Below are 14,289 nucleotides of genomic sequence, written 5' to 3'. Positions count from 1 at the left end.
CATAAGAATACATTTTAATTCCATAAATTCATTCTGAAGCCTTAAAACCTACACTAAATCCTTAGTAAATCTGGCTGGTACTATTACAAATGTCAATTACAATGTCACTTACACATAGCAAATCAAATAAATTGTGGATAAAAATCAGTTTAGTAATGTAATAATGTAACGAAGTGGGTTCTAATGTGGCGGATGTGTTTTGCGGGATGCACCTCAACACACCGTGTGGCTGACGTGACATCGAGATAGGTGCGGTAGACATTTTACTTTCTCTTTTAATATTTTGTTGCTGTTGGCCTCAACTGCGGCGGACAGTAGGTGTGTTGTGTTGCACAAGTTCTGAAATAAATGATTAAAAACCTGACAAAGCTGGCGATGTTACCACAATAGCACCACTAGCGAACGGAAGTTGGAGGAGGACCGTCGAGATCGTACACAATCTACGGCCGTATTGTCCAGCCAGTTCATGGACGCGCACACCAGGCTCGTATTTTTCGATCCTTTCCATCTTCATTTCAATGGTAAGTGTCACCTTTTCCTTTTTTTTCACCACCTGCACTAACCCTCTTGGAACACGTGTTGATTTCTCTCCCAAGAAAATCCGCTGTGCGTCAGTCAGTCTTGCGGGAAAGCAATGAAACTGCGGCGCGTTCATGTCGTATTTCGAGCTTGTCGTCGGATGTAGAAACAAATGGCGAGTCAAATTTTACGTTGGATGTCGAAAAGATCATGTGTCAAAGCGATCATCTGTCGAGGTACCACTGAATCAGATTCATCACACACAACGATGTTTTACTGTACACCATCTTCAAGCAAAATAACAACACACTGCACAGCAGGCCCGGAGTGACTAATCGGGAGCTTCTGGACGATTCCAGAAGGGCCGGCCGGCCAGATGGGCCGGTCCGCGTTTTATTAAAAAAAAAAAAAAAAATTACACTGTTATCATTTTTTGTTTGGTATTTATTTATGACAGTGTCACTGAGTATAACTTACATTCTGTTACCGCTGTCCCTGTGGGCCGTCTTAAAAAAAAAAAAAAACAGTATTATTTTTTTTTCCAGACTCATCCTCACGTGTGCAGACGAAAAATACGGCATGCAGCTCCGCCCCCTAATTGTAGTCTGTATTGAGCCAAATTAGCTGCTATCTCGGTGCTCGGATGGATAAAAAGAGCAAGGGTGGCGCTGAAAAATAAGAATTAAAAAGAGAAAAGCACTCGTGAAAGAATCGGCAAAATGCGCGAAAATAGCTAATTTTTTTCATGCAACGACCTTGCTGCCTCAAACTACAGAGGATTACAACGAAAGTGGTAAGGCCAGATGGCGAATAAAATGCAACTTGCACCGTGTGATACGACAATATGTAATTGTGGAAACTTTGGCTTCTTGTAGCACCTCACAAGGGATATGTAGCAGCAAGCATTAGCCATAATGAACACACCACAGGTGCAGAGCTGGAAGGTAGGATTGCCATGTCGTTCAGCGAGTGAACATTAGAATTTATATATAATCAATTACGTGGCGTTTTTAAAGTGGAAATGGAAAATGGATAATAGTATCATTAGAAGTTGTTACAATGTGCAATACGTATTCTTTATTTTTCATATTGTTATGTTGCTATGTTTGTTTTATCTGTAAGCACTCATTTTGTTAATATTTGATGTTGCAGAAAAGGTCTTATTTATTCATTTATTTTGGGGCTGCCAAAATTATCGCGTTAACGGGCGGTAATTAATTTTTTTAATGAATCACGTTAAAATATTTGACGCAATTAACGCACATGCCCTGCTCAGACAGATTTAAATGACAGTACAATGACATGCCCACTTGTTAATTGTGCTTTATGGAGTTTTGCCGCCCTCCGCTGGCGTTTGGGTGCGACTGATTTTATAGGCTTCAGCACCCATGAGCATTGTGTAAGTAATTATTGACATCAACAATGGCGGGCTACTAGTTTATTTTTTGATTGAAAATTTTACAAATTTTATTAAAACGAAAACATTAAGAGGGGTTTTAATATAAAATTTCTATAACTTGTACTAACATTTATCTTTTAAGAACTACAAGTCTTTCTATCCATGGATCGCTTTAACAGAATGTTAATAATGTTAATGCCATCTTGTTGATTTATTGTTATAATAAACAAATACAGTCCTTATGTACCTTATGTTGAATGTATATATCCATCTTGTGTCTCATCTTTCCATTCCAACAATAATTTACAGAAAAATATGGCATATTTTATAGATGGTTTGAATTGCGATTAATTACAATTAATTTTTAAGCTGTAATTAACTCGATCAAAAATTTTAATCATTTGACAGGCCTAATTTATTTTTCAAATGTATCATTTAATATAGTTTTTTTTAAAATCCATTTTTAAATTTGTTCAAAATATGTTGTGTTGCACTTGTTAAAATAAAGCCACCTTGTTAAACAACCATGACCTGCACTGAATTGGAATACACAGAATTACAGTACACGGCTTTAGAGAACACTGAACTTAACACGTGTATGCATAATGACATAATTTTAAATGAGTGGGCCGGTCTGAGGCATGAAATTCCAGGGCCGAAAATGAGTCCCACTCCGGCCCTGCTGCACAGTATTTGTTTTTATACTGTATCACTCTTTTAAAACAACTGACAGTTGAGGGAGAAAGGACATTTCACTGAATCTATAACAGCTGTCATGTCATCCTTTCGAGAGTCCAAGTTCCACCCGGCAACGACTTCTCCCACATGCTAGAGGCAACAGGCATTTCTGTATGTGCATGCCGTTTCATTTAGCGGCAGAAAATCTCATTGGCTAAAGATCGCACGCATTGGTATTAATATTCTGAGCCTGGACACTCGGAAGCGAAGCGATGACGTCAGCATGAAGACAAAAATCCAACGCTGTAATTCTCCCGATAAGGAGCTGTATGCTCTCGGAGTCTAATGAAGCAATTTAGCAGATAGACGGGGGCGCCATGCTGAGTGCTTGGCTGCATTGTATGGCTCTTTATCAGACTCTAAGAGGCTTTTATTGTGATTTACACATTAATGAGCCTTTATCTGTTTGCTCACGCTACCACTTGTGATAGGAACAATGCTCCTTCAGTGTTTCTCACTGATCGCGCTCGGCCAAGCCTTTTGATTTCGATACACCCGTGAGTGTGCGTGTGCTATATTTTATCACACACCTGCTGGAGAATGGGCAGGCGCCGCTCTGGCCCTCAGCCTACATCGGTGAGTGATGGTAGGTGAATGGAAAATTGGGTTGAATAGGACCCGCCGTATTCTTCTACTGTAGAATTATTGTGTTTGGAGGAGGTGTACCTTAGTCGGTCACTTGAGTTTAACCTCGTAGTAAGTGACTTGATGACTTTCTCATAAAATTTCATAAACATAAAAAAATGACAGGCAACAATATCATTAAAAATAGCTTTTTCCAGGACATAAGGACTACTGTTGCAACGATTAATCGATTAACTCGAGAATTGGATTTGAAAAAAAAAAGCTTTGAATCAAATTTTGCTGCTTCGAAGTTTCGTTTAATTAGAATGGCGTTGTAATGGTTTGTTTTGAAAGTGTTTGCCTTTTGTTTTATTGATTTGACGGGGTATACCGCCCTCTAGAGGCAATCGTGACTATACCATACCTCGTCAAACATGGCTGAATCCAGCTGATCCTTGTTAAGACCAACAAAGGTAGGTTTTTGTTCGAGCTAATGTGTTTGTTTTAGGGCTGTCAAACGATTAAATTTTTTTAATCGAGTTAATTACAGCTTAAAAATTAATTCATCGTAATTAATCGCAACTAATCGCATTTCAAACCATCTATAAAATATGCCATATTTTTCTGTAAATTATTGTTGGAATGGAAAGACACAAGATGAATATATACATTCAAAATACAGTACATAAGGACTATTTGTTTATTATACCAATAAATCAACAGGATGGCATTAACATTATTAACATTCTGTTAAAGCGATCCATGGATAGAAAGACTTGTAGTTCTTAAAAGAAAAATGTTAGTACAAGTTATAGAAATTTTATATTAAAACCCTTCTTAATGTTTTCGTTTTAATAACATTTGTAAAATTTTCAATCAAAAAATAAACTAGTAGCCCGCCATTGTTGATGTCGATAATTACTTACACAATGCTCATGGGTGCTGAAGCCTATAAAATCAGTCGCACCCAAGCGTCAACAGAGAGTGGCAAAACTCCATAAAACATAATTAACAAGCAGTTCACTGTACTGTCATTTAAATCTGACTGAGCGGGGGGTGTGCGTTAATTGCGTCAAATATTTTAACGTGATTAATTGAAAAAAATAATTAACGCCCGTTAACACAATGATTTTGACAACCCTAGTTTGTTTATGTTGGAAAACGCAGACAAGGCTGAAAAAGTTTCTGCTCTTGCACCCCTCTTTAAAATAAACTGCTGTATTTTAAGCCAAAATAACTGTTGTGTTTGATAGAACAATATGTCTATATGCTGCCAGAGCAGTTTCATGGTGCATTAAGCCCCCAAACTATTTTTAATTTGTCCATTTTACCCTGGAGACGCCCGTTTACAGACACCGCGCAGCCGCTTTTGTTTCAACCATCCATAAAAAGAAGGTAAGTAACTACATTTATTATTCAAAATGTTTGTCATTTTTAGCTTAGATTCATTAATTGATGTCTAACATTTGGTTAAAAAAAATCACTTTGTAAAATTATTCACATATTTTAAATTTTTAAACAAATTACGTCACAATGAAAAAAAAATAGTGTTTGTAAATAGGTCACGGATATCTACCTAATAATGATCGCTTAAAAGTATTTTTTTGTTGTTGTTATTTTCGCATTTTCCCCGATATGTTAGATGATAAATAATCGATCCAAACAAAGAAAATTTGATTTAAAAAAAAAGTTTAAAATGATAATTATTTGAAAAAGAAAATCTTGACCACTCCTTGATGCCTGTTATTTCTGCATCACGACCCTTGTTATATTACCGTGTTTTACCCATAAAATCCCCAAAAAGTCCAGCTGTGGCCATGCACAGCTTTGTCTTGACACTCGGTGAGACACGCTACACGGCGTTTTTTGATCGAAACAAGGTAAGTAAGCGGTAATATCTCGTTAAAATCATGGCATCTTTAATTATTCTCTCTCATGCTCTCACTTCGAGTTAGTGTTTAGGGTTTAATTTTTAATTTTTTTTAAATGCCCTCCTGTTCAAAATTTTTCTTCCCCCAGAAAACTGAGATTTGAAGCTTTCCAATGATGTATCACACATGCATATAGGACATTTTTAAAATTTGGCCAAATTTGGGGTCTCAGAGCAGAACTTCAAGTCACCTAAGCGTTTTCAGCCTTATGCATTCGTTATTTAGTTTAGAAGTATGTTTAGCAGGGTTTTTTTGTAGGAATATGTGTTTGAACAATTTGTTTGTTATGAGCATTGCATAAAAAAAAAAAAAGTTTGCAATTTATAGCATTTAAGCTAGCGGACTTTTGCAATGCAAGTTAGCCAATTGTTCTTTTGTTCTACTCATCCTCATTTGTGAAAAAAAAAAAAACAAAAGAAAAAATATGGGAAAACAATGAAAAAACTAGGCCTGCAAGCAGGACTGAACGGGCCCTCGCAATCTAGCGCAACTCGGACGTCACGCAACTCGGACTGTGTGCAGGTCAGGGTGGTGGCAGATCCTCCTCTCTAATCATCTCATTAGAACCTAACATGCACGAAAGTCGCCTATTTACATTACCACACCCAAGAGATAAAAAACCCTATTGGAGAGAGTACTACAAAAAAGGAGCAACTACTGAGCTGTGCAGCCAAGCCCTTATTCAAAACCAAATTAATCTTCTAACTGGGCCAATTCGACCAAGTGTGCCAAATATTGTGGCTCTATAAGCTGCCTGAGTCTCTGAAAAAAAATATTTCCTTTAAATGGCGAACAAAGGGTCGTCACGGCAACAGATAGAGACACGTGGACATGTGCCGTAAATAAGTATTTTAATAGGTCTTGAAATTACAATGACCAACCTGAAAAGAACTGGACATGTATTGGAAAAACGAGTGACTTTCTATTGCCACTAGTTGGCGCTGTAGCGTTGATGCAAATGACCCCTACAAGGCCCTTCAGGGTATGACTCTCAACAAGCACGGGAAGTTTGGCGCAGATATGTTGTATATCTGCCGAGTTTTGACTGTTCAAAGTTTTTGGAGAGAAAAATTGATGACAGTCATTTTCACTTTGCTGTTTGGACCCCTCCGCTTCAACGAAACTTCAATATTCTTCATCAGGCACCTGAAGACAGGTCTTAAGGCTTCCCTTATGCAGGTTTGAGGTAGATTGATTTTTTCCCTTTAGAGGAGGAGTGTGTCCAGTAAAAAAGGGCATTTCCTGTTCCCACTAGGAGGCGCCAGGCACAAACGGTAAATTTTCAATCCAGTCCTGCTCAGGCTGGTATACCTCACACACATGCCAGATTTAAAATAGATTGAAGGTTGTATGAGGGAGTTATCAGTCATTTTCCGAATTCGGTGTTTTGGCGAAAAAATGGCCGACTTTGGCACCCCGCCCATGTCAGGCCCGTGAATGAAAACACACCATTTTGATAACTTAAGATTTCATGTGCCTCATGAACAGTCTCGCCAATTTTGAGAATGATCAAACTAATTCCCTAGGTGCCAAGGTGTAAAATGTGCACACTGTAAATCGATACAATTTTCATATTCAATCCAAAATACCTGATTTCCTGTTGGGTTTGGAATACGCATGCAAGAGACTTTTTGGAGCAGTTTTGTACAAGGTATCGACTCTCCGAATTTCATCCTTCTACGTTGAAAAAACCTAAATAGAGAGGCCTTTTTGAAAATTTCAAGGGGGCGCCACTGAGCCATTTTGTTACATGTTTTCGTAACGTTGCAAGATTATTGAACGTTATGCAAAGCCGCATGTATGTCCAAATTTTTGTGAGTTTTCGTGCATGTTCAAGCCTCCAAATGTAAACTCCTACTGTGAACCGATAAAAATTTCACATTCGATCTAAAATACCCGATTTCCTGTTGGATTTGGAATACGGGTGCAAGAGACTTTTTGGAGCAGTTTTGCACAAGGTATCGACTCCCCAAATTTCATCACTCTATGTTAAAAAAACCTAATAGGAAACGCCTTTTTGAAAAATTCAAGGGGGCGCCACTGAGGCATTTTGTTACATTTTTTCGTAACATTGCAAGATTATCGAACGTTATCCAAAGCCGCATGTATGTGCAAATTTTTACGAGTTTTTGTGCATATTCAAGCCTCCAAATGTAAACTCCTACTGTGAACCCATGAAAATTTCACATTCGATCCAAAATACCCGATTTCCTGTTGGATTTGGAATACGGGTGCAAGAGACTTTTTGGAGCAGTTTTGCATAAGGTATCTACTCCCCAAATTTCCTTGCTCTATGTTGAAAAAACCCAATAGGAAAGGCCTTTTTTAAAACTTCTTTCTGTCGCCACTAGTTGGCACTGTAGAGTTGATGCAAATGACCCCTACAAGAACCTTCAGGGTATGACTCTCAACAAACACGGGAAGTTTGGCGCAGATATGTTGTATATCTGCCGAGTTATGACTGTTCAAAGTTTTTTGCGTGACAAATTGTTGACGTTCATTTTCACTTTCCTGTTTGGACCCCTCCGCCTCAACGAAACCTCAATATTTTTCATCAGGCACCTGAACACAGGTCTTAAGGCTCCCCTGATGCAGGTTTGAGGTCAACAGATTTTTTTCCCTTGGAGGAGGAACCTGTCGCGTAAAAAAAGGCATTTCCTGTTCTCACTAGGGGGCGCTAGACCTAATGGGTAATATTTCAATGCACTCGTGTTAAGGGTGGGATACCACACATACATGCCAAATATGAAAAAGATTGAACGTTGTGTCAAGGAACTATTAGTCATTTACTGAATTTGTCATTTTGCCGAAAAAATGGTCGACTTTGGCACCACGCCCAGGTCAGACCCGTGAATGAAAACGCACCATTTTCAAAACTTAAGATTTCATATGTCTCCTGAACAGTCTCACCAATTTTGAACATGATCCAACTAACTCCCTCGGCGAAAAGGTCTCAAATGTGCACCCTGTGAATCGATAAAAATTTCATATTTGATCCAAAATAACCGATTTCCTGTTGGGTTTGGAATATGCGTGTAAATGCTTTTTTGGAGCGGTTTTGGACAAGGTATAGACCCCCCAAATTTCATTGCTCTACGCTGACATACCCTAATGTTATAGGCCAATTTTAAAATTTCAAGGGGGCGCCACTGAGCCATTTTGTTATATTTTTTTGCAACGTTGCAAAATTATCGAAATTTACAATTTTCCGGACGTATGTGCAAATTTTGGTGACTTTTCGTGCATGTTCAGGCCTCCAAATTGGCCGTTTTCATTTGCCCTGAAAAAAAAAAAAAATAAAAAAAATAAAAAAAAAAATAATCCTTTGCAAAACAATAGGGCCTTCGCACGTCTAGTGCTCGGGCCCTAATAAGATCTGAAAGTAAAAAAAATCTGACGGTCAAATTAGATAACCGAAACCAAAAAATTAATATTTGCACCTGAAAATGTCAACTTTGTAACTGAAAAAATTAACTTTTTTTTTAGCTTTTGAAAGATTCATGAAAAAAACGTAACATTTAATTTTTTTTTTTTTCTTCTATCGTTTATTATTTTTCAGATTACAATACTTTTAGCCTTGGTTTTGCATTTAGCACAGTGCTTCTCAATTATTTTCTGTTACGCCCCCCCCAGGAAGACCAAAATGTTCCACGCCCCCCCAACTCTCTGCCACCACTGTAAATAAATAAACTGTAGTATCATTTGTATATAAAATTCTTAATATTATAAGTACAACGCTGCATAACATTGTGTTCTTTTTTAAATTGAATAAAAAAGTAATATAGATCAACTTACGGTACAATAAAGTGAAAAAAAAAAAAAAAAACACATTCGTGCTGTAAAAATACACGCAAGATACATTTTTGGACTGTTTGATACTGAAAAATAAAATGTAATAAAGTAAATAAATAATAATAAATTCAAATTGATTAGCAACATTAACTCATGAGGACAATATGTCAATTAGATAAAAAAAACAAAAAATTAATAGAACAAAAATGACGTGGCATTGGACAGAGGGACAGTTTTTATTTTTGCTGCAGGCAAAAGCTAAATGCTACACAAGCTTTGTCATATTTGCTTGTCTTAACTTTTCATATCTCCAGTGCTCTTTGCTGTGTGCTCTTGTTTGGTTCAAAAATACTGCGCACACGATCAAAATGAGAGCGGCACTGCCACCCACTGAATGGATGTGCAATTGCACTTTATATACGACAAAAAAGTATGTTCCCCAAGATCACATGCGCCACCCCCAGCATCGCTCTGCGCCCCGCTAGGGGGGCACGCCCCACTATTTGAGAAGTACTGATTGTAGCACAATACAAAACAGTTCGTTGAGCATGTTTGGTTGTCAACGAGACATCAATTTCACAAAAATTTGTCCATCTTTTTGGGTCTAGAATTTTGGTCAGTGAAGAAAACAAAAGTTTAGACATAAAGGCTACGGTGTCCTGAAAATAGGGACTCAACGAGGCCACTGTGAACAATTTTTTCTTTGAAATATTAAGGCAACATGCAAATTTGGACAAAATAGGCCCAGGTGTTAAAGGGTTAATATCAGTAACCACGCTATATCTGGAATAAATAAGGTTCAGTTCTTGGCCCCCTCCTCTTCATTTTTTACATCCTCCCTCTTGGTCAGATCATCCGTAAATTTGGACTGCAGTTTCACTGCTACGCCGTATCCAAATATACATCTTCACAAAAACCATCTCACACAGCACCAAATCTACACTTCACAACTGCCTCAGTGAAATGAAATCCTGGATGCAACATTCTTCAACTCAACAGCAACAAATCGGACATAATCATCATCGACCCTGCAGCTCACATCAAAAACAGTCAATTCACCCTTACCATCGACAACTAGAGATGTCCCGATCGATCGGGTCCGATCATGTCATTTTCAAAGTATCGGAATCGGCAAAAAAATCGGACATGCCTTTTTTTAATATATATATATATATATATATTTTAATTAAATCGTTTTCTAATTGTATTTAACGTTAAAAACATAATATGTTACACTTATCCAGAGTCTTTAGTTTAGGCTTAAGGTAGGGTTATCAAATTTATCCCGATAACGGCGGTAATTAATTTTTTAAAAAATGTATCACGTTGAAATATTTAACGCAATTAATGCATGCGCTGCACGACCCACCCACGCATTGTCGCGTTCAATCTGTAATGGCGCCGTTTTACCTATATAGAGAGATAAAAGGCAGTGTAAAATGAGTAGAGTGAATTTTGGCAGCCTTTGGAACCTTTTTTTTAATTGGCTAAAGCCTTACAATCCCTCTACCTCCGATTAGAAATATCATGGGAAGCAATGTGGGGAAGCAAGGTAGCAAATGATCTTTTTCTTAACACCTTATATTATTTCCCAACGCAGAGAAGATATATCAATTGGTAGCACTACGCACAGTCATGGTTCCACTTCCCATTATGCATTTGGGCATGGCTACAGTATCATTTACTGAAAGCTCAACAAATACACTAGATGGCAATATTTAGTCACAATATACAAAGTCACAAGTTTTTCTATCCGTGGATCCCTCTCACAGAAAGAATGTTAATAATGTAAATGCCATCTTGAGGATTTATTGTCATAATAAACAAATACAGTACTTGTGTACTGTATGTTGAATGTATATATTCGTCCGAGTTTTATTCATTTTTTTCTTAATGCATTGCCAAAATGTATATGATCGGGAAAAATGATCAGGAATGATTGGAATTGAATCGGGAGCAAAAAAAAGCAATCGGATCGGGAAATATCGGGATCGGCAGATACTCAAACTAAAACGATCGGGATCGGATCGGGAGCAAAAAAACATGATCGGAACAACCCTATCGACAACTGCACCCTCCCTCTCTCAACACATTCCCGCAACCTAGGTATCATTTAAAAAGCTCCTGATTCTAAAGAAACGTTTGGGTTTTCCCCACAGAAGTCTTGAAACAGGTCACCCACAGCATTACAAGACAAAGGAAAAGAGGACATTTCATGGCAAATATTCATCAAAGCAATTATCCTCTCGATGTTGTCTTGACAGAAAAGTCCAGCGCGAACCCACAACTGCAGTTTACTTACCGTCAGGCATCCCATGAGGCTTTGCTCGAAAGGTCGTTGGAAGGCCCGGGGATCTCCACACCAGTCCAGCAGCTCTGTGGCTGCAGAGTGAAAGTTGGCTGGATTCTGTAAGTGCTGTGTGAAAACACAAAACTATCAGAAACAGAGAAAGAGAAAATGATGATTGCTGTATTTTTGGACTATAAGTCTCACCACCCAAAAAATGCGCAATGAAAAGAAAAAAAAAAAACATATATAAGTCCCACCGGCGTAAAAGTCGCATCTTTCGGGGGGAAATTTGATAGAATCCAGCACCAAGAAGGCAATTTGAAATACAATAGAGAACAACAGGCTGAATAGGCGTACAGTATGCTAACATTACATGACGTTAGAAGTTAGATCGGGCCTAAAAAATCCAGCCCGACCCGACTGGCACGCAGGTATTAAAGCCCGACCCGGCCCGAGCCCGATCATTTATCTTGATTTGCTTGCCCGAGCCCGAAAACCCTCCCGAAATGTTATGTTTTATTTAGGGCTGTCAAAATTATCGCGTTAACGGGCGTTAATTAATTTTTAAAATTAATCACGTTAAAATATTTGACGCAATTAACGCACTCCCCCCGCTCAGACAGATTTAAATGACAGTACAGTGAACTGCTTGTTAATTGTGTTTTATGGAGTTTTGCCGCCCTCTGCTGGCGCTTGGGTGCAACTGATTTTATAGGCTTCAGCACCCATGAGCATTGTGTAAGTAATTATTGACATCAAGAATGGCGGGCTACTAGTTTATTTTTTGATTGAAAATTTTACAAATTTTATTCAAACGAAAACATGAACAGGGGTTTTAATATAAAATTTCTATAACTTGTACTAACATTTATCTTTTAAGAACTACAAGTCTTTCTATCCATGGATCGCTTTAACAGAATGTTAATAATGTTAATGCCATCTTGTTGATTTATGGTTATAATAAACGAATAATCCTTATGTACTGTATTTTGAATGTATATATCCATCTTGTGTCTTATCTTTCCATTCCAACGAGAATTTACAGAAAAATATAGCATATTTTGTAGATGGTTGGAACTGCGGTTAATTGTGATTAATTACGATTAAATAATTTTTAAGCCTTAATTAACTCGATTAAAAATTTTAATCGTTTGACAGCCCAAAATGTTTTATTTGTAGGCACGAGCCCGTAAAAACACACAAAATTTTATGTTTTATTTGTGAGGACTCTGGGGGAGGAGGAAATGCGGGGATGCGATGCGTGGTTGCGTTTTGTGTCATCACGTTTGTCATGATGCCGGTGCATATATGCATAATGATAACAAATTAAAGCCTGTCTTTTGTAACGAATTCTCCCAGTTAAACAAGATTGTAAGATGGATATTCAATAAACATTTATAGCTCTTGACAGTTATTTTGATCTCCTCGAGTTGGCAGAAAAAAAACGCAAGTTTTCTCAATGTTTAAATAGTCTATATATTTTTATGATCCTTATAAATGCATTTACACAACGAAATAACGCTGGAAAAGTTTGTTGAATATATTTCTCGTATGACACCAAAGCGCCACATTCGTTTACATTCAGCGAAGACGAAACAGGTTTCTGTATAGCATCTTCAGCAATCAATTTGAATCCTTTCCATATCCCACTCCAACCGCAGTTGTTTGCTTTTCAATTCCCCCGTCTTTAGTTTGTTTTTGACTCCTCGCTGCTCCATATTGAAAAGGAAATACCAGGATGCTCGCGGAGGGCGCCAGGGCGGGAGGGGAAGACTGAATAGTGAGCGGGCCGCTGCGTTCACGTGCGCAGGCATGCACAGCTGCTTCTCTGTTTTGTACAAATTATTTATTTTATTTAACATCCATATATTGTTTTAGTATGAATACATGAATATATATTAATTAGGGCTGTCAAACTATTAAAAATTTTAATCGAGTTAATCACAGTTTAAAAATTAATTAATCGCAATTCAAACCATCTTTAAAATATGCCAAATTTTTCTGTAAATTATTGTTGGAATGGAAAGATAAGACATAAGAACGATGTATACATACAGCATACTGTACATAAGTACTGTATTTGTTTATCATAATAATGAATTAACAAGATGGCATTAACATTAACATTAACATTCTGTTAAAGCGATCCATAGATAGAAGGACTTAAAAGTTCTTAAAAGATAAATGTTAGTACAAGTTATAGAAATTTTATATTGCAACCCCTCTTAATGTTTTGTTTTAATAAAATTTATAAAATTTTCAATCAAAAAATAAACTAGTAGCTCGCCATTGTTGATGTCAATAATTACACAATGCTCATGGTGCTGAAACCCATAAAATCAGTCGCACCCAAGTGCCACCAGAGGGTGACAAAACTCCCAAAAACACAAGTAACAAGTGGCCATGACTTGTGCTGTCATTTTAATCTGTTTGTGCGGGGCATGTGCGTTAATGTGCGTCAAATATTTTAACGTGATTAATTGAAAAAATTAATTACCGCCCGTTAACGCGATAATTGTGACAGCCCTAATAATTATTTTTTTAAAAGTTAGCGAGAGAGAAGTCGGGCCGACCTGACCGTAAATAATCACACATAAGTTGCTCCAGAGTATAAGACGCACCCTTTGCCAAACTATGAAAAAAACTGCGCCTTATAGTCTGAAAAATATGGTGTTACTTTCTTAGAAATGTTGTAAAAACAGTCGGAAATAAAGAATTGGCAGCTTCATGCTTGGCGTTCTCTTAATTCGAGGTCTTGTGTATCTGCGCGACCCCGTGAGGACCTCGACTGTGTCAAATGTACACTCACTCAGCACTCTGCTGCATTGTGGGAAGAGGATCACACCCTCAACCACAATGATGCCAGTGTTTCTTGTTAATCTCTCCTGGCAACGGCCAGTCCTCACCCTGACGGCTCTCACAGAATCTTTCCCACCAAAACCCACACTCTCCCATCGTATCTTTCTTCTCCAGAATGTAACGGAGCCTGTGCACCGAAAGCCCACTGAGTGGCTTGTGCATAAAACAAACAACCTTGGTCCTGGCAGTCATTTGTG

General features: G+C 37.8%; 1 protein-coding gene across 6 annotated transcripts in view; it reads right to left on the bottom strand.

The window, feature by feature from the left end:
* zmiz1a (zinc finger, MIZ-type containing 1a) overlaps nucleotides 1-14,289 on the bottom strand; it is a 509,241-nt gene that overhangs the window by 89,473 nt on the left and 405,479 nt on the right. For all 6 annotated transcript variants that reach the window (XM_057849271.1, XM_057849277.1, XM_057849276.1 and 3 more), the window contains one exon: nucleotides 11,246-11,359. In XM_057849271.1, the coding sequence (XP_057705254.1) occupies nucleotides 11,246-11,359 (114 nt within the window). The remainder of the gene's footprint in view (nucleotides 1-11,245; nucleotides 11,360-14,289) is intronic.

This window comes from Corythoichthys intestinalis, chromosome 10, assembly GCF_030265065.1.
Source record: "Corythoichthys intestinalis isolate RoL2023-P3 chromosome 10, ASM3026506v1, whole genome shotgun sequence".
Classification (NCBI taxonomy): Eukaryota; Metazoa; Chordata; class Actinopteri; order Syngnathiformes; family Syngnathidae; genus Corythoichthys; species Corythoichthys intestinalis.
The sequence above is the reverse complement of the archived record's forward strand: the minus strand, read 5'-3'. Positions and strand labels throughout refer to the sequence as shown.